Below are 20,287 nucleotides of genomic sequence, written 5' to 3'. Positions count from 1 at the left end.
AATAACGTCAAAGAAAGCCCAAAGATGCTGATTTGTGAAGCAACCAGGTGCTGGACGCTGGAGCTTCGAGCTGTTCAGGAGACAGCTGTACCCTTCTTTCCGCTGCAAAAGGGTTGATAGACTGGAAAGAGAGAATCCATCTACATATGTGTGATGTACTGAGTCCTGCTTTGTCTGGGATCTGAAAAGATTGGCAAAAAGAGCATTTGGGTCACAGATGGAATTGGGAGACTAAATTTACTCATCAGAACAAAAGGATCCTTTTGAAGTGGAGATATTAGCAGAAGTTTATGTGACAATTTTAGCTGAATAGATTAACAGAGAAAACCAGATTCCAGAGAAGAAATCTGCCAGACTGGTGGACAGTTTGAATGTGGGGATGTAAAAAGAGGCTTGAAGCAAAGGTAGCACCCAGTGTGGTGCCTGTGGTACGGACTGCAGCAACTGAGGAGAAAGATAGCATGGAAAGTGTGATGCTCGGAGAGTGAAAATTTAACAAGCTCTGTTGAATTTCTACTGGTAATGAAACATTCATGATAAGATACTGGAGAATGAGAGTTGCCCTAATTCTGCAGAATGACTCTGTAAAATGAAAAAAAAAAAAGGACTTTTGCAAGCACGGCCCAGGAGTCTATCTAAATGGTTGGTCTGGCCAACATGTTGATCCCATTGAGAGTGGCTTTGACTGATCATAAACCTAATAAGATCATAAATGACTAATTTTCTTGGAACAAACCTATCACAAAGGGGAAAATGTTAGTAGGAGAGAGAAGTTTTACCAGTATAGAGTCGCATCTCAAGTGAGTGGCTGGCTGGCACTGCTCTGTGAACTATTAATGAGGCCATGGGAAATGAGGGATAGCCGGTGTGCAGATCTGCTTCTTTTCTGTATCCATGTCAGAGAGTGTGAGTTCACAAGGGTCTAAAATAAATTCTAGGGATCAACGGTACTTCAGGCTCTGTGATATTTGGGGATCACTACTTAGCTTATAGTGAGTGATATAACTTTCTTAGGTACGCTAGTTCTAACTAACGTGGTGGTTGTTGTTGCTGTTTTGTTGGGGTTTGTTTGTTTTTTGTTTGGGTTTTTTGTTTGTTTGTCTGTTTGTTTTTACCACTCATAATTTTCTCTAATTCACTTTTGGTTGAACAAGATGTAGTTCTTGGAAAATTATCTCACAGATGAGTTTAGGAATTGGATCATTTGAACACTCAAAATTTAAAAAAAAAAATAGAGATGTCTCACACCATGTTTTTTGATTGAGTCAGACTTAATCCAAGCAGGTTTTTCAATCCCATAGCTGGAAGCATCAACTGCAGATTCAGATTTCTTGAGGCAAGCTGAAAAGCCACTTTGGCCTGAGGTTAAAGTAAAACTAAAATCTACAAAGCAGCTTTCTTAAAATGAGGACCCTTATGAGTCTCAGTTTTCTACTTGCAAAGTAGAACTCCTCTACTTTCTAGAATTTTTTCCAGAGAGTTTTAGCAGAGGTTATGTCAGTTCAGAAAACATTTGACAGCAAATTGTTTAGAGCTTTAAGCCTACTAAACAAATTTTCTTCAAATACCTATTGTTTTGGCTGGTTTTCTTTTTTCCTTTGCCTCAAAATTTATTCACAGGTTGCATTTGAAGAGAAGGGATGCAGTATATTTAATGACATTAACATCCTCAGCTGCCATTTGAATCTGTAGCTTGAAAAGTTCTCTTCTTGTGCAAAGTGCAAAGCATAGGAGTTGAAACCCAAAGAACTTCTGTTGTATGTTTGAGCAGGATCTGAATGAGACTTTGAGGACAACTTTGTTCAGTAGTCAAGCTGAGGGTTTTTAAGTAAAATGCAACAACATACTCCAGAAGTTGAACAGCAGATGGTTTCACTTTTAGGAAGAGAGTGTCCATCTGAGAATGCCTGAGAAAGGCCCCCCAAAAAAGAGCTGGCATAGTGAAGGATGAGTTACAAGTGTGCAGTGGTACAAGCCAGAATGACTGCTGTGTCTATTGTAAGAAACAAGGCTCTGCAACTCATTAGGCTGAAGCTCTTGTGGCTGCTACAGTAAGAGCTGTCTTAGCTTTTCCATTCTCAAACCCTGCTGTTTTAAATTGTTCTTAATTCCCCAAAGCTTATACCTGCTGGGTTAAAGTTAGTACCAAGCCAGGTGAAACCAGATTAGATTTGCTGAAGGAATTTCTGGAAAACAAAATGCATTCTACTGCATAATACTAAATGCTAGATTTTTATAAAGATGCATGTTGAGGATTTGATGAGTATAGTAGCTACAAAAGACTTTAAAATGGCACATCCAGCAATCTTTGCTATGCTAAAGGAAACAGGCCTCTGTGTGTAGCTCTGCTAACTGTGCAGTGATGGCTAAACTATAAATTGAGAATGGTCCTGCGTTACGTCATCCTATCCAATACTATGTTCAGCTTGAAAAAGGTGTAGTGTACTAGTAACCAGCTGGTGAACTAAGTGCCTGTCACTCAACTACGTCTACAAATGACTTCTGAAGCATTGACCTTTCCTACTTTGCTTTTCACCTCTGTTCCTTTCTAGCAGCTTATTTGTGCATCAGCACCTTCACCACATGTGAAAACCACCCCAGTTCAGTTTCTTGGGCCTCAGAAGTACCAAACAGTAGTCTTACTGGACCTGTTGGCTTAGTGACTAAATGGAGTACATTTGTATTGCGTATCAGTGTGTTCTGCAAGAGATTCTGCTCTACACAAATATGCATTGCTCATTATTATCCTGCTTCTCCCTAGACATGCAGGCAATTGCTCGCCTCTGCACTGAAAGGCCAGCCTCTCCCAGCAGGTTTGGAGAGCTTCCTCTGCAAGGTTTGGATAGTTAGCTACATCTGCTTTCACGATATTTTAGCAGAGTAGTGCTTGGTAGTAGATATGTTAGTGCCTGTTCCATAATTACAGTCTTGCAAGGTACTGTGTAGTTACGCTTGGGAGAATTAAGTCTGGGTGGTTGGAAAGCTTTGCTGAAGTTGGGCTGAGGGCAGTAATCCTCTTTGTCCAGTGCCATTATGGTAATTAAGTATGTGTTCCCAGTGTTTTAGAGTTCTCTTTGTCATTTAATATTTGTTTAAATAGATTTTTGAGCAGGGAAAAAGGACATTTATATATCTTGTTGAGTTATGGGTTAGAATGCCCTCTTTATTGGGACACCTTGTCAGATGTTGGCATTCCTAGAGCCATCCTAAGGTGGTGACCAGTGGTGATGCCAGAGGATCATCTGAAGAATGGCTTGCTGTCCTCAGAATGAATATGTCTGGGATTCAGCTGCTTTGAGAAGTTTATCTGCTGGAGCAGCATGCATTCCTTGGTTGAGGGTCCTAGGACTGTTATGGGAGCTGGAATTATCCTGACAGACTCTGATACAGTTAACAAGGCAAGGCGTCTTTGCAAGAGGTGGAGGGGGAAGGAAATGTATTTGTTCTGCAAATAGAAGTCTGGATTTCTTCTCCAGTTCATGCAGACCATCACCTTTTACAATCTTCTGTGCTCACCTGAAGAATACAGACAGCGTCACCTGCCAGACCTGTTGGGAGAGGCAGGAGGATATTAGCTATTTTTGCAGAATGCTTTGAAACTAAAGCTTGCTGTGCAGTGCTCCTTTGAAGTTGCAGGATGGTAGAGAGAGTTCTTTGGGGTTCAAAACTGCTTGAGAAGGAAGGAGCAGCATAGAGGTTTTGAACTCTCATTTATTTTCTTTGTTCCTTTGGGACAGGTGTATGCATTTACCTGCCTGGTTTGCTTAGTGGTGCTTTTTCTGAGTAGTTTAAAATACCTGTGACTTTCTTGACAGGAATTGCTTTGCCAGTTCCCATGCTGACCCGTGCCTTGAAATATGTGCACCTCATTCCCAGTAGTGACTCCACATTCCAGAGTACACCTAGGAGCTCTTTGGTTGAGCAAAACCTCTGTCATGGTTTAACCACAGCTAGCAATCAAAACCATGGTAGCCACTCATTCACTCCCCGCCTCTCCCTGCTCCCAAGTAGGGGAGAGAATCGAAAGCAAAGGAAGAAACTTGTGGACTGAACTAAAAACAGTTTAATAAAGTAACAAAATACTAATACTAATAAGTATAAAATAAAAATAAAATATAAACCAAGCAATACTCTGTGCAATTCCTCCCGAGCTCCATCCATACCGAGCAGCCAGTCCCAGGAAGAGAGAGAGCACACTGGTCCTGAACAGCCGATCCTGGGGAGAGGACAAAAATGCTAAAAAGGCAGAAAGGCCCAGAGCCCCACTGCAAAACAGCAGAATGGTAAAAGGCCAGACTAAAAGAGACTCTCAAACATAACTCAACTGGAACAGAGCAGAACCGGGACAGGTTGCCCGAGCCGGAAAAGCCAGCTCTCATTAAATACAAAGCATGACACCAATGATGTGGAATATTCTCATTGATCAGCCTGGATGTCAGTCAGGGTCTGTTGCATCCATGTCCCTTGTCCTAGCTGCCTCGCACCTGCACATAGAGAGCCCAGAAGGACCTTGGTCTCCTAGACAACAACTAAGCTAACAGCAAGTTCTTACATTCTCTTCATTCCAACTCAAAAACACTGGAAAGTTGCTTGAAGAGAAACATGAATTCTGGCTCGGGGTGTTATCTTACTGTTCTCAAACTAAATCCAAACAACGACTGTGTTGGCTATGAAAAAGGAGTTTCTAACTGCATGAAGAAAATAAACTCTATTTCAGTCAATCCAGGACACCCCTTTTTTGTATCCTTGTATATTGTTCATCCAGTCTGACCTGTCAAACTGCTTCAGGGAAGGTCAGAATTTCTGGCCTAGGTGGCTCTCTCTCCCCTCTTTGAAGATATTACACTTTTTGCATGAGACCAGTCTCTTTTCACCTCCAGCTTCTGACCTGCCCATCTAAATGTGATTATAGCTGAAAAATTAGTGAGTGTGTGATAACATGAGGCAGAGGAACATCCCCTGGCATTTCCATAAGAAAGAGAGACAGATGTTTGGGTTTGTCAGATCTTTCAAAGCACTGCTGCTTAACAAGGGATTTTTGGGAGCTGCCTTGCTGTCACTGAGGAAACCAAGTTGCTGGTCAAGGGCAGTTTCGTGACATCAAGCGGTTATGAAATTAGAAAAAAAAACAACTGAAAAGCAGGCAAGCCAAGGTCCTTGCTCCTTGGGATGGGTATCCGCATGTGTATAGTGTGGACTCTGAAGGAAATGGGAGCTTTGATATTTGTGATCCTGTGACCTAGCCAGTCAGCTGCTCTGCAGATGTAGATGGTCACTCCTTGTTCCAGCTCAGTCTTCCTGGCTCAGAGAGCAGGAACTACAGTAGCGGTGGCTTTCCCAGATGTTGGAAGCTCCAGTTCACTAAAGGAGCATATGCATGTATGTGCATGTTACTTGCTTCCCAAAGGTCACTCTGGGATCTACATGTCGTTATCTACAGCAGGCTGCGAAAATGGGAAGGTGCAGAGCCGAACGAGCTGCCGTTCTCACGTTTTATCGTGCACACTGTGACAGCAGGGTAGGTGCTGGACAGATGAAGCTTGAGGGCAGTGGGGCTTGCCCTGCTTTTGTTTAGGATGTTTTAGCTCAAAGAGAAAAAAAAGACACTTAACAATGGTAACTAAGGAGAACTTAATTGAGCAGCTTGTAACGAAGGGAAAACCGATTTGCTGTAACAGTCTTGGTGTTGCGAGGTTGAGGTGCGGTTAATATTTTGCGTTTGATTAGTGGATAAGCTATTCCGCGGTAGGACTGAAAACTAAAAGTGCTCATATGTGGAAGGAAGATTGGTGTTTTTCTAAAACCTGTTTCCCCTGTGTTCTTATACTGATAATCTTCTGTCCTGGGAATCCTGACAAGTTTCGCATCATCCCTTTGGTGAGGTCTCAGGTGGTCAGTGACCTTTCCCAGCACATGAATGAACATCATTAGAGTACCAGCCACCAACCTGCACACAGCAGCCATGTGCAAATGTTTTGATACACCCTGGTATCTTTCAGAGGGTCACTCCATGGTGTTGTTTTTTTTCCGCTCTATCATAGCTTGTGGAGAGACCTTGCAGGATTCAACAGGGAATTTCTCAGCCCCTGGCTTTCCAAATGGCTACCCCTCTTATTCCCATTGTGTCTGGAGGATCTCTGTGACCCCAGGGGAGAAGGTAGGTGCCACAGCAGCATGCAGTGTACTCTATGCTTCCCTTGCATCTGGTTTTGCCTGTGATGACAGTGTTAGCAGCTGCCAGATGATCATGCAGGAGATCTCTGCACTTCTGGAGTACAGGGATGGAGCCTGGAAAGACTTCAAGCACCATCGCTGTTCTTCCAGAGGTGGGGTCAGGATTACATGGTCCTGAGGAAAGAAGAGGTAACATTGGAGCAGAGCCCCCTCACAGGTCTGGCTGTGCGTTGATGTGTGATCCTTCCTCTCGATTCAAGGCTAAACCCTGCCTGGACAGTCTCCTGCCAGCCGCTAGCTCTAGCCAGGCTTGGAGCTGGGGGAATCGCCTTTCAAAGCCAGGTGCCAGTCAGACGAGTTAGATAAAATGTGCCAGCAAGCTGGGGTTCCGAAAGGAGCTATGAGTGACATCAGTGGCCTGCCCCTGTCACACAGGCATAATGTCCCTGTCAGAGGACTCCAGCTCCCTGCCTTGAAATGCCGAGCCCCGCTGAGCATCAATCAGCCACCCTGTCCACTTTCTTCCCAGCTCCTTTTGTTTTATTGATCTTCCTGTGGAAATGAAATCTTTCCTTAATCCACTAATACCAGCCCTTCAGGCCTTTCATGCTGTACCAGGCTGCAAGAATGCGCAGTCTGGCTTGGGAGCTCCTTGGCAGAGCAGCTTTGCTGAGGACCACCCCCGAGACACACTTAAGACTCAGATTTGAACAAAGAAGAGCAGAGCTCGCTTGTTTTGCAGCAGCCGTCTTGCTCTGGGACCTGATCCCATCACCTGTAAGCCCAGTCCCATACAGTGTTAGGCTCCTGCTATGAGCTTTGCCAGGGCAGGGGTGCTGAGAACAGTCCAGGTTTTGAAAACATTGCACTGGGAGTTTTGCTGTGTAAATCTTACTGTAAATTATCCCTTTGTCTCTCAGCCTCTTCAGAAGACTTGTATCAATATCTATTTTAATCTAATGATATTTCTGTGGCAGAATATAAATGTAAATTTACAAGAGTCCTTTATATAAGGGCGTAGACCACAAACAGCTGTATTTTGAGGCAATATGTTTCTCTGTGATATTGCTATTAATCAAACCCAAGTATTCAATTTTTAATTTAAAACAAACAAAAACAAATAAGGCCTTTTTTAGTAGCTACATAATAACTGAGGAACAGTGACTGTGAATTACAGAATGGATAGTAAAGTGCTGTTTACTGTCATGTACTTTCATGGTTTCATTGAAATACCTTGAGAATCCTTTCCTTTATGAGGAAAGCTGATTAAAAACCTGTGTTTTGCTGCATACTCCCACAACACAGAGCAGAGGTGAGGCACCTAACCTGTAGGGTCTTCTCTTTAAAGTAGCTCCCTTCCCAAAGAGAAGCATGTTCTCTCTCCTTTCAGATTATGTTGAACTTCACATCAATGGACCTATTTAAAAGTCGCCTTTGTTGGTATGATTATGTGGAAGTGCGTGATGGCTACTGGAGGAAGGCTCCGTTACTGGGTGAGTAGCTGTTTTGTTTTAATTGCATTTCATGTGTTGTTCTTGGAGCTTATTGGAGGGAAAAACCCCACAAACAGATACAACCCTTCCTCATGTTCATGTTCAGCTCATGTTCAGCCAGTGTACTGGCCAGCTATTAATGTCTCCATTCAGAGATGTTGGTGTGCTGTATTCACACCAAATAGCCCATGCTCCAGGTCCTTTGGTAGCAAAGACTTTATTCCTTCCTTTTCCAGCTTGAGAACTGAGGCAGAGAGGGAAGTGAGTTGAGGGCATGATTGGGATTAAAAATGTGACCTCTGGAGTTTTATTATTCTTTTTTTCTAAGACCTTGGTAGAATGGTCAGGGAGTCAGAATGAAGCAGCCATATGGCTACTGGCCCAGGCTCCTGCCATAAGTTCTCAAATACACAGTAGTCTCTACTTTGGGCCTCTCTGTTTCTAGCAGGGAACTTCCTAAACTGTGCTTAGGTTATAGGACCATGCAAGGCCTCTACTCTGCTCCTGCTCCCAAAAATCTTGAGGAAGTGCAGCTCCTCTGTGTCCTCCCTATTCCTCTGCCTTCTGCTATCGTACCTGCAAATCTTCTGCCACCCTGAGTGGGCAGTCAGGAGTCCCACCTGCTTTGCCACTGGCTCTGATCCTCACCTGTCTCTTAACCTCGGTGTCCTGCTGTGTGAAATTCCACTTCTGCCTGAAAGGAAAGAAACAATCAGCTTGTGTAGCCTCACTGGCTGCGTCGGAGGTGCCGTGCCCGGTGCTGCAGCACAAGACTGGCCTATGCGGGATGGGTCAGAGGGTTTAAGGAGGTCTGGGTGCTCTCCTTGGCCGTGCTGGACATCCCAGCCCTGGTACCAGGTGTCACGCTGAGGCTGGAGCTGTGCTGCACCCTAGAGGTTTCTGTGGGCCTTTCAGTGCAGAGCTGGCAGCTGGTTTTGCTGCTTCCTGCCTGTTTTGGGGTTGGCAGCATTTATTGCTGCTTTCTGCTGCACGTGTGTCAGGTAACATTGCTCCAGCAGCTGCAACTTAGCTCCTCGTTATTTATTTTTTCTGCTGAGTAATTTAAAGGTATTTCAGAAGCCAAGCACCTTCCTGTCCCCAGATCGCAGGTGGATTTGTGAGTGTTTCCATATGGAAGGAGACACTGCATGAGCGGCCACAGCTCCTGCAAGGCGCTGAGCCCATGAAATCAGCTCGGAAGAGGCAGACAAGAGGGCAATTCAGCAGGGGGTGGGGAGGAGGGATTAGTGTGAATTGTGAAAGCACGGGCTTCTTGCGGAGAGGAAAAAAATACATGTGCGCTGCATATTTTCCCAGGGAAGTGTGTGAAAACCTAGCCTTTAAATAGTGTATAACTTTTTATGAATGGGCGCTTTATCACACTCTGAGGAGTTTGCTCATTCTTGTTCCTCATCTGCGTTTCCTCTCCTTGACACCGTTGTTAAACTCTCAATCTAAATCTAGGAGGCAGTTGCTCAGTGACCATAGAGGAAGGAGCTTTGCAGTGCTGATGCTGTTAGCATCCTCTTTGGGAGCAGAGACAGGCGATGCTATTGGTACGCTGCAAGGCTGTCACGCTGCCCCAGCAGCACAGGGCAGCTTTGAGGCACAGGGGCTCAGAACTGAATAGTTAAATGTAGCTGGGATCTGTGCTAATATTTGGATGGGGAACTCCACAAAGGAAAAACCTTTGCAGTGAAACTGCCATTGAAAAGAAGCAAGGTTTGCAACTCGTCTTCCATGCAGTCTCATCTGCACTGACTGGCCTGCCACAGAGGTCATATTCTTCCCAAGGCTGCTAGTGGGAAGGTGGGTCAGGCAGAGCCAAAAGTGACAGTAGCCGACTGTGGGGCAGCTGGCTAAGCAGGGGGCCCTTAGGCTTTTAGTGCACAGGATTCATGCAAACTGCTCTGCCTCCCATACACAGGAAAAGCTGCAGCCTTCTCTGCCTACCAGTCAACAGGCCTTGAACTGTCTGTCTCCTTATCCAGTGTAGGGAACCACCAGCCTGCTGATGGGATCTAAAGCGCTCCCTTGCAGGTAAGGTGTTAGCTACGTTGGTGGCCAGTGGAGGTTGTTCAGAGAAGCCTTTGCTTGGTGGTGCAAGGCCAGGGTCCTCTATCACCACTGTGCTGACTGAATTCAGCCTGAGGAACTGCTCTCTGCTGCTGTCACACTCCCACAGGGGCTTTGGTTGCACAGGGTGCCAAGACCACGCTGAATTCAGTATATAGCTCTTCTGGTGTCAGCTGGAGTAAAAATCATGTTTACAGTGTGTGTTCTCAGCGCATACTTGGTGCCTCTATTTCCATGAGGAGCTTCTGGCTGGAGCAGGTAGAAGAGCACCAAATTAGGGTTGTGGAGGTTGTTTGGGCTGCAGATGCTGTCTGCAGCTGTTCAGTTTCAGGATTCTCCATTGCTGGCAGGATTCAGGTGTTTAGCAGTGCTGGTGCATGCCAGAGAACTTAGAGCTAGGTGAACTGTGGAGCAAAAAGGCTCTTGCTTACAAAGCTCTTGAAATAGATTGAATAACTGCAGAGGCTCAACTGGGAGGAGGTAAATTTACCAGGCGAAGTGAGAGCAGAGGACGAGATAAGGGGCCTTTTCTCATCAGCATGGCTATGTCCTGCCTTCAGTTTGACTTGGACACTTTGCTCTTGGATGCAAAGAGATGAAGGAGTTTCCAAGGCCAAGGATGTTCCCTAATGTCACATCTCTAGAAGGACACGGAATGGTTCCCCATTTACCCAATCAGGTGATGAAAACAGAGCCCTTTTGAATTTAGCAGGGCAACAGAGACTGCCTCTGTGACTACTGGATTCTACTCCCAGCTGAAGAAAACCTTTATTAATGTAATAATTTGATAGAACATTAATAGGGGAAAAAAACCAAACAAACTAACAGAAATTCATTCAAAAGCACAATTAATGATAGTGCAAGGATTTTTTACACAAGCAAAGCTCATTTAACCACAGACTCTTTGCTTCCTGGAGCCACAGGTGCCTGCTATGCTGTGCTGCCATCAGCCAGGAGATCTTTATTGTCTCTTTCCTGCCTTCTAGGTAGATTTTGTGGCAACAAGATCCCTGAGCCGATAATCTCCACGGACAGCAGGCTGTGGATCGAGTTCCGGAGCAGCAGTAACATCCTGGGCAAAGGCTTCTTTGTGGTCTATGAAGGTACAGCCTTAGCTAGAAGAAGTCTGTTGCATTGCATGGAGCAGCCAGAACAGGATGCAGTGGTTTATCGGGTCAATAGGAGTTCTTCTTCACCATGTGGCTAGACACAGCCTCCACTCTCGTTTTTAGGGGAATTGGCAGATTTTGCAAGCTGTTTCAGCAGACAAGATCTTCCAAATAGATAATGACATTTTTGGGGGGACAACAGAGCAATAGCTTCCGTTTACAGGCCAGGTTCTATTTTCCCTATCCAGGCCCTGCAAGCAGCCGTGCTGGGCGTAGCAGGAGTTCCAGTATTTTAACAAGCAAAGTTCTGTTTTGGATCATGCATTTAATATCACATAATGCAGCATTTATTTGTTTATTTTGTTGATTTTGTTTGTCGTCTTAAGTGCAAAGATTGTTCTTTGGTTTCTCCTCTGTATGTTTTACTTACAGAAAATTAGAAGTTAGCATGTCAGATTTTCTGCAGGTCAGGTACTTTGGAAACTTGCATGGCACTGGGATGCTGAAACCACTTCAGAGGAGGAGCAATACTAGCTAAGTCAGTAACAACCCTTCTCCATATATGCTTGTTTCTTACAATAATGGTTCTAAAATGTATTAAAAGGCTTCATTGTTCTCTGGGCAACAGGCGTTTTCTTAAAAGTACCAGTGTTGTCAACAGTATCGAGGTTGACTGTATTGGTACTGACGCTGCATCATCTTCCTTCTGCAGCCACAGGAACAAGCGTGACACTGGAAGCCCAGTGCCCAGGTGTCCAGTATATTCATGAATAATGATGCTAACAGAGGGAAGTGAAGAAAACATGGGACTGTTGGGGAAGTGCAAATAAAGCATATGAGGATTTCACAACAGTGTGGCGCTAACAAATCTGTTTCACAGGAGAAATATCTGGTTTCTGCAGGAATTCTTGCCCCAGAGACAGAGGTAGCTTGCCTGATTTTTTTTATTTTGTTTTTTAATTATGTCTCTCCTGAGAAGCAGCTGTTGCCTGGACCGTGTGGTTTGTAACACTCCTTTAGTGGTACTTTGTTGGAATTAGAAGTGGTCAAACCTATTGTGTCTCTAATAGATTATTTTCTTATGGCTTATTGCTTTTGTGGATTCATCAGCTTAATTCTTACAATGGGTTATTCCCTAGTGATATCTGCTCCCAACTTTAAAAGAAAAATAATATGGCTTCGTGCTTCATATTGCTAAATGATGCTGAAGAAGAAAAAAATTGTACATAGGCTAAATGCCAAAGTCAGTTTGCAAAACTTTCTTTCCTCTTGATAATTTCCCTTATTTCCTGTTGATTAATAAATAACCCCCAAAGGTTCAGTAAGCATGAGCAATACTTGCTTTACTCGATTATTGAGGAGAGCAAATGAAACAGAATGTGCTTCTAGTGATCAAACTTTGCATCCCTCAGACTCTTCATATTTTTCTGCCTCTTCAAGGCTCTGGCTTTTTATATAACCCTTTCCTGCAAGAAACTTCCCATTGGAAAAGTGTGAAATCTATCGCTAAGCCTGAGAGCAAGCACAGAGTATAACTGGTGGAAGCCAGCTTGTACCACAGAAACAGCGATGACCCCTTGCATAGTTCTTTTCTTAGCTCAGCCTTGTCTTCTCAGAGCAACAGGTAGTGAGATTATCTGCATCTGTCTCCATAATCCATTTGCTGAAACAGGACAGTTTCTGAAAATCTTCCTCAATCTGTATTTCCCTCTGATGCAAGCTCTGGTAGTGGCTGGTTTCTTTCCACCATTGTCAGGTGGCTTGCTCAGCTGTTTTGTGACTTTTGTGTTTAGAAAAGAGAGTAATTTTTATTTCCAGGAGGCATTGCCCTTAAATGTTTAATTTTCTGTCATTTTCTTTCCAAACAGCTCTCTGCTTTGCTGTTAGCTCCTCTTTTTCTTTTGAGCTCTTTTCCCTTACATACTAAAAAGCCAAAGTGGGTTTTAGCACTGCTTCCCTGTCCTCTGCTTTAGTGAGAGTGCATGTAATTGCTTGTGCACCTGAACTTTGCTGGGAGCTCTGTGGGTGAGGACTGATTTTTGGATTTGGATTCTTCCAGGTCTTGGCCCTGAAGTTTTCAGTAGATGGGAGGAAAGAGGCAGAAGCATGTAGCCATGTGATGGGAGAATTACTTGATACTATTAATAAATGACAGTTAATGTGGTGAAAGTGTCTTAGTAGTTCAGTCACATTGTTCCTTGTCTTTCATGAGATTCAAGATGGGAAGATACTGGTCGTTTTGTCCTACAGCACTGCTGGCAGCCCTGAATTTGTCATTGCTATTGCCTTCTCAGGCTCTCTCGGCAGCTGTTCTGTTTTGCAGTAAAGCTCTACCAATATACTTAGCTGCTCAACTGAATTTCAGTGTGAACTTTTGCAGTGGATAGAGAAAATACTGTTAGCTGTCTATGTGTCTTGTATCACAGGGTAGCACAGGTTTTAGCCTGCGATCTTGCTTTCATTTGTTACATAGTCTTGCGGACAATTATGCTGAACTGCTATTGTCTTCGAGGTCTCTGCTGGTTTTGTATTGAACTAGATTTTCATTAAACTTTCTGTTCTTGGCCTTAAAACTTATTCATTCTTAGATTGAACACAAAACTTAATTTTTCCTTCACAGCTGTCAGCCTGATGGTCTGCCGGTCAACAGCTCGACTCACACTTGTGTTAATATTGCCACCGTGTGGCTGATTAGATTAGAAACTGGTTGCGTGCTGTGGAGGGGTTTTTGGTTTGGGGTTTGGGGAAGGGAATTTATTTTATTTTATTTTTATTTTATTTTATTTTATTTTTATTTTATTTTATTTTATTTTTTTATTTTATTTTATTTTATTTTATATGTGGTTGTGGTTGGTTTTCTCTTTTCTTGGTGCTAGTAGCAGGTTTTAAGCAGTAATGAAGGTGACTAGGAGTGTGAACCACACAAACGCATAAAAAACACGTGCCAGTGAGTTTACCATCTAAGGAGGTTGGCACTGCAAGACGGGAGACGCTCTTGCTGAGACAAAATGTTAGATTTGTAAAAACTTCCATTACTTGTGCCTTTGTGGAACAAGCAGTATTGATACAGATTTGAATGAGGAAGAAGGCCATGTGTGGAGCAGGCTTTACCTAAGGGAAAACCTGTAATTTCATGGTGGTTTTGCTGTTTGTTTTTTATGAAGCTATTTGTGGTGGAGAAATTCACAAAGATGCTGGACAGATCCAATCTCCCAATTACCCGGATGACTACAGACCTTCCAAAGAGTGCATCTGGAAGATCACAGTTTCTGAGGGCTTTCACATAGGAATCACATTCCAAGCCTTTGAGGTGAGAAATGTCAATTCTATATTATACTATGGATGTTATATTGCCTCTGTAGATCTTTTAAAATTAAGAAGTGATATAGATAATAATAACAAAAATATTTTGAATACTTCAGAACATCATTTCTCCTCACTAGAAGTTTGCTCAGAGATTGTGAAGCCAAGCTTTAAATATGATGAGTTTTCCAAAACTGCTTCTCTAGACAGAAAGAATTAGAAGGGCAACAGAATTGCTGATGATATTAAATAAGGGACTTGCGAGTCCTTAAATTTTCATTCTGGTCAAATGATGTTGTATGGTCACAATCCTGGGGAAAAAAAAACAAACAAAAAACCCAAACAAACAAAACCAAAACCCCTCCTGTTGGTGCCATTGGAGTTTGGCAGATTGCAGGATGTTTGTGACTCTCCAAAGAAATATCATGTTCCCAGAGGGCAGACAGGCTTTTAAGAGCTCAGAAAAGGTTTTCTCCTACTGGGCATAGGATGTCTTACACTTTTAGCCAGGTGCCCAATGATTTGTTTCTGACTACTGATGTATAAGTCAAGGACAGGACCTGGATTTGTGCATAAACCCCAGCAAGCCCATAGGCTCCTGTGGGTTGTGCACGCTTACTGTGCTTGTCCTAGAATGGGCTGACACACTGCCTTCTAGCTGTGACCCCACAGCTGTTCCTTGAACCTTTTTGTTTGTTCTGCTTTGTTCTTTACAACTTCTCATGGAAAAGCAGCTTGTAGATAGTCAGGAACCAGGTTTGACAGGAGAGCAGCCATGCAATAGCAATAGAACTGAGAAGTGCCTGGGCTTGAATGCAGTTTCAACTGCAGAGAGTTCAGTGGCAGCCACGAGGCGAGCACCTAGTTGTGACCCGCTGCTTGGGATTCTCCGTTGGGAGCTGATCTCTGGCTGCAGTCTGACTAGTTAGCTGGCCTGACTCAGAGCGTTCACACTAGTGAACTGCAGGCACACCCTTTTCCCATTGCAGATTGAGTGGCATGACGCCTGTTCTTATGACTACCTGGAGATCCGAGATGGCCTCACTGAATACAGCCCACTGATCGGTCGCTACTGTGGCTATGAGAAACCAGAAGATATCAAATCCAGCTCAAATAAAGTATGGATGAAGTTTGTGTCTGATGCAACCATCAATAAAGCAGGCTTTGCAGCAAATTTCTTTAAAGGTATGTGATCTAGTACCTCTCAAGGTCAGAGATGGGGACTATTCATCCCTTAACTTACTGCCATTGGTGATCAGTTACCATTGTATCTACTTGTGGTTAAGAGCTATTAGACAATACTAAGTTTATATACAAATTGCTTTGAGAGTGTAGAAGGGTTTGATGCTGAGGCATGAAGACCATCTCCCTGATGAAGACAGAAAACAAGCCTGCTGGGTCAGCACTAGCCCAGGCACTAGTGCTTTGTTTTGCACAGCTGGACAGAATGTGACCTCCCTTTATCTGTGCCAGGGGACATCGACATTTTCAAAGAAGGTACTAGTACTGTACAAAGAGTGTTCAAATCTCTGCTTAAGTTCTATTCCAAAAGAAGCTCATGGAGAGAGAGTAAATTTGATTTCAAGTAGAATCCCAGGTAAAATTTCAGAGTGCTTTAGGAAACAGATGTGTTCCTAAACTGAGATCCTCTTCAGGAAGAGTTGAATAAAGACTAAAATTCTTTTTAAAAGCTGAACCCAAGCCGTGGTCCTTTATCAGCATTCTGCTGACTTGGTATAGGCCAGAACAAAATATCTAACCTCTTGGGAAAATACCTGCAGAGCAGCTGTGAGGTAGATAGTCATGTTTCTCTTTGGTTCAGTGACAATTTTACAGAAATAAGAGTTGCAATGCTAATATTTGGATTGCACAAGACCTTTATTTATTTCTACTTTAACTTTTGTCTTGCATTAAAGGTGTCAAGGTTTGTTTGGATCTCTCAAATTTCAGGACAGTGTACTCTGTTGATTAAACTTTATTTCGTGAGCTCATTAAGAAATACAACAAATGCACGTGGCAGGTCTCAATCTCCTTTGCTCAGACTAGTCTATCCCATTATTTCACTTATTCATCATCCAAGTCATAAGGTTCCATAAGTTATAACCTGTAACTTTAATTTGTGCACTTATGTGGGGGGAGGGGGGGAAAGTTAAATAAAGTTTAATTCACAGAACACATTGTTCTGTAAATTTGAGAGATCCAAGCAGACCGTGACAAAGAGGGATTGCACGATCACTGGCAAATCCTGTGATGTTTCATTCCAGTCCCTGAACAACTCTCACAGTGCCTGGACTTCCTTGTTTACATTTCTCAGGCTCCATGAAGATACAGGGAATACTTCTTCCTAAAGATATTTTGGCATCTTTCAGGAGCTGATAATGCAGGCTGACTGTGGCAGAGATGTCTCCCAGGGGTTAGTGCTACATGGAGACTTCTTGGCCTGCAGCAAGTAATTCTGTAGAGTCTGAGGTTCTCCTGCAAGTTTGTAGGGGAAGAAAGTTACACACCTGAATCAGGGATGCTTTCCTTGTGGTCAGATAGTCAGAAATATTTTTTTATGTATAATAAAAAAATACATAAACATGCACTACAAGTACAATTCCAGACACAGGTATTGTCTGTGGATTTTTTGCTGGCAGACTAGCTCTTGCAGTGTCTGCCCAGACTTCACATGTTTGAACCAGAAGTTATGTAGCTCATGGATGGTTAGTGTGTTGTTAAATCCATGCCAGTAAGTCCAGCTGATGAGCAAAGTGTATTTGCTTGGACCAAGTGCCACAGTAGCCGTAGTTACACAGCTTGTAGCCAGCTTGCATTGTGTGTGGAGCTGGTGAGTTTGCAAAAGCTGGGTAGACATACCTGCTGGGTAGACACACCTGCAGGCTACATGTGGAGTTTCAAGCTGGGATCTGAAGTCTGCAGCCTTTACCTCCATATCCAGAGGGACTGTGACGACCAGCCATTCCATGAACCAAGTAAATGAACAAATTAGATGGCTTTGCAGGTAGTCTTCAGACTGCCATCCATAGCTGATTGAACAATGGGTCAGCTTTTCCTTAATGAATTATGAAAGGAATAGAACTTCAATTATGTCTTAAAACACTGAAAGAAAATAACTCAACTTAAAAAACAAAAAAGAAAACAAAAACAGAGTTAAGGATGAGCTTGAATGTTATGCTTTGCGAGAACTTGCAGTGGTATCTTCTAATTTTTCAGAGAAAATAAACCTCCAGACAGCTCAGGGTAAGTCATTGGTCACATGCAAGAGACAATGTCAGAAAGATATGAAGAGTGATTATCTCGTGTCTTTCCCATCATGTTCCCATCTCAAGGGAAAACTCTTAGGTTTATTCTTTATTACTTCATTTTTGTCACAAATTGTTTGTATCGCTGAAGCCTATTTTGTTTATGGTTGAAGGGTTAGTAGTGATTTGCTTGTCCTACAGTCACATTGTTGTACCTTTCTTCTTCATGGTAAAAATTAGAAGACAACACTTTGCAAGGTATACCTGTCCATAGCCAGGGCATATCCCTCCCATGGTGAAGACTCATCACAGGCATTTTTGATTATTTTAGGAGTTCCAGCCTCCCTTTTCTCTCAAGTAGGTGATTTAACAGCCAGATTAAAAGCTACTGAACCTGTACCCAAGGATGGAACAGCAAATAAATACTCTGCTTTCTTCATAGCGAATCCAGAAACAGAAACCAGAAAATAAAATCTGTTTGGACTGGAACTGTTGCAGTAGGGATTCCTGACTGTGGGAAGGCTTTACAGGACCACAGTTTTATCAACAGAACAGAATATTTCAGTTTGAAGGGACCTACGATGAATATCTAGTCAAGACTGTTCCTATTTGATCCACACAGCAGTAACTGTTACTGGAGCATTGTACTGGATGTGGGTGTCAAGGTGTTGGCAGTGGGAAGCTGACCTTTGCCAGACAGATGGTCCAAGCTGGCTGTGCGGTGGACCCACCACAGGACATAGCTGAGCTCATCAGCTGAGCTAGTGGGGCCTCTGTGAAAACGTGTTTAAGATAGGTCAAAAATGATGGGGAAAGAGAGGAGTAGGGAGCAGAAAGTGTAGTACAGCAGAGGTAACACCAGGGTCAGAGGAGAAGTTGGAGGTGCTTTGTGGCAGAGCAGATATTCCCTGCAGCCCATGGAGGACCCATTCTGGAGCAGAGAAATATGAGAAGGAAGGAGCAGCAGAATCATACAGTGACTGTAGCTCCCCATCCCCTCCTGCCTTTGCATGCCCATGGCTTTGCTGAAGGGACCAAGTGTGAGCTGAGGTGATATAAGGCAGGGGGAGAAGAGTCTGGAGTGAAGCTGAGTCTGGTAAAGTGGGATGGAAAGGTGTTTTCCCTAAGTGTTTTACCATTTTTTTTTCTCCAGTACCTGAATCAGTACTCAAAGATTTACATTAATTGTCAATAAATCAAATTAAATTCCACAAAGTTGAGTCTGTTTTGCCCACGACAGTAATCAGTGCGTAATCTCCCTATCTCAATCAAGGAGCTTGCTTATTTTCTCCCTTATACCACTGGAGCGGGGGTGGGCAGGGAGTGAGCAAGCAACTGAGTGGGAATTTATCTGCTAGCTGAGGCCAGCCCACCACATCCATGTTAATAAAGCCATCTATTAAGAGATGCACAACCAAACAAAAAACGCCACCTGTCTACAAAAAGCACTCTTGACTACTAATGGTAACTGTGGTCCTTTATGGCTACTGCGAGGTTTGCTGCAGTGCCTGCTCCATGGGCTCAGCTCACAATCTAATGCTCTGGTTCTTCTGTCCAGAGTGTTGCGTGAGGAATATGGTGGGGTTTGGGCAGTCAGGAAAATGTGACTTGTTCTGGTTCCCTCCTGACAGAGGTGGATGAATGTTCTCTGCTGGACAATGGTGGGTGTGAGCAGCACTGTGAGAACACACTGGGCAGTTACAAATGCACCTGTGAGCCTGGCTATGAGTTGACAGCTGATAAAAAGAGCTGTGAAGGTGAGTAACCTACAAATTGAGACATCTGTCTTATCGGATGGGTACTACAGCTAATAAAAAAATTGAGCAATCTTGGACATGATTCCTCTTGTCCCTGTATCCTCTTTGTTTCTGTTTATCTTACACAACCTAAAAAGTTTCATTTTGTCAACATCTTCCATTGAAAAGCAAGTTTTGATTGAAAAACGGAAAATACTCTGATTCTCTACTGCTCAGCATCTCTCAAAACAATTTTTCTTCATGACTAGAGGATCCCTGTTCAGACCAGATCTCTCACTGTGCAGCATAAGGGAGAGCAGGCATTACAATCTAACAGTTGCATGGCCCATGAGTATTTCAATCTAAGGCTGAATTTATTATTTTTTAAAAGGAAACATCTTTTATAGAATAAAATACTAATGTTTTGTCTGCATGCAAAACAGACATTCTCCATATTGAGGAGTCAATTCCTTCCTTCTGTTATGGAGGCGGGGAGAGAAACCAAACATATATCTGGTAGAAACTTTCTCTCAGCTTTCTATTTATATAATTGTTTGCCCCCACCAACAATACAACTGTTGGTGTGGTGATAATCCACCCATTGTTCTTGTCTGGTAGCTCTGCCTTTCAGCTGAGAAGTGTAGAGAGCTCTACACACTGTGAGTGGTGCTCCCAAAGTCACACGGTTTGCCCTGACTTCTGCTTCTGTCAAACTGTTTGCAGAAGGCTTCTATTGACTTGGTGAGGACAGAGTTAGGTGTGTGCAAAAGGATTTTGGAAGCTTTATTTTTTAAAATACTTTCTTGCAAGTTTGAGCCAGCCAGTTGATATAACTTGGTAAGCTGCTTACTTGAGTTACTTCTCTTAATGCAAAAGGATGCTGGGAACCAGGTGCAGGAAGCTTTTATCCCTGCGGGTTTTGCAGATGTGGCTGTATCTCATTATTCCCAGGAAACAGCAAGAAAAAAAGATGCTTAATTGCAAATAGAATTTTAAGCAAAAGAGCAAACTGAGGATGATTCCTTTGAGGTAAAACCATGCCCTCCCACAAGAGGATGAAGATGGAATATCTTTTATTTTTAAATAAAATGAGTTAATAAAGCTAAGTCTTTGATTTTGTCTTCAATTTTGCCTAGGCAAAGTGCAGTCCA

The 20,287-nt window shown here is 43.2% G+C and overlaps 1 protein-coding gene across 1 annotated transcript in view; it reads left to right on the top strand.

Annotated features, from left to right (window-relative positions):
* The window catches only part of TLL2 (tolloid like 2), a gene marked incomplete at its 3' end in the record, with an annotated part of 89,386 nt that overhangs the window by 61,615 nt on the left and 7,484 nt on the right, over nucleotides 1-20,287 (top strand). The window contains exons 9-14 of the mRNA XM_080347682.1: nucleotides 6,042-6,157; nucleotides 7,565-7,671; nucleotides 10,734-10,846; nucleotides 14,017-14,162; nucleotides 15,145-15,340; nucleotides 19,032-19,157. Of these exons, the coding sequence (XP_080203808.1) occupies nucleotides 6,042-6,157; nucleotides 7,565-7,671; nucleotides 10,734-10,846; nucleotides 14,017-14,162; nucleotides 15,145-15,340; nucleotides 19,032-19,157 (804 nt within the window). The remainder of the gene's footprint in view (nucleotides 1-6,041; nucleotides 6,158-7,564; nucleotides 7,672-10,733; nucleotides 10,847-14,016; nucleotides 14,163-15,144; nucleotides 15,341-19,031; nucleotides 19,158-20,287) is intronic.

Source organism: Nesoenas mayeri (genome assembly GCF_963082525.1).
Source record: "Nesoenas mayeri genome assembly, chromosome: 7".
NCBI classification, from domain to species: Eukaryota; Metazoa; Chordata; class Aves; order Columbiformes; family Columbidae; genus Nesoenas; species Nesoenas mayeri.
The sequence above is the reverse complement of the archived record's forward strand: the minus strand, read 5'-3'. Positions and strand labels throughout refer to the sequence as shown.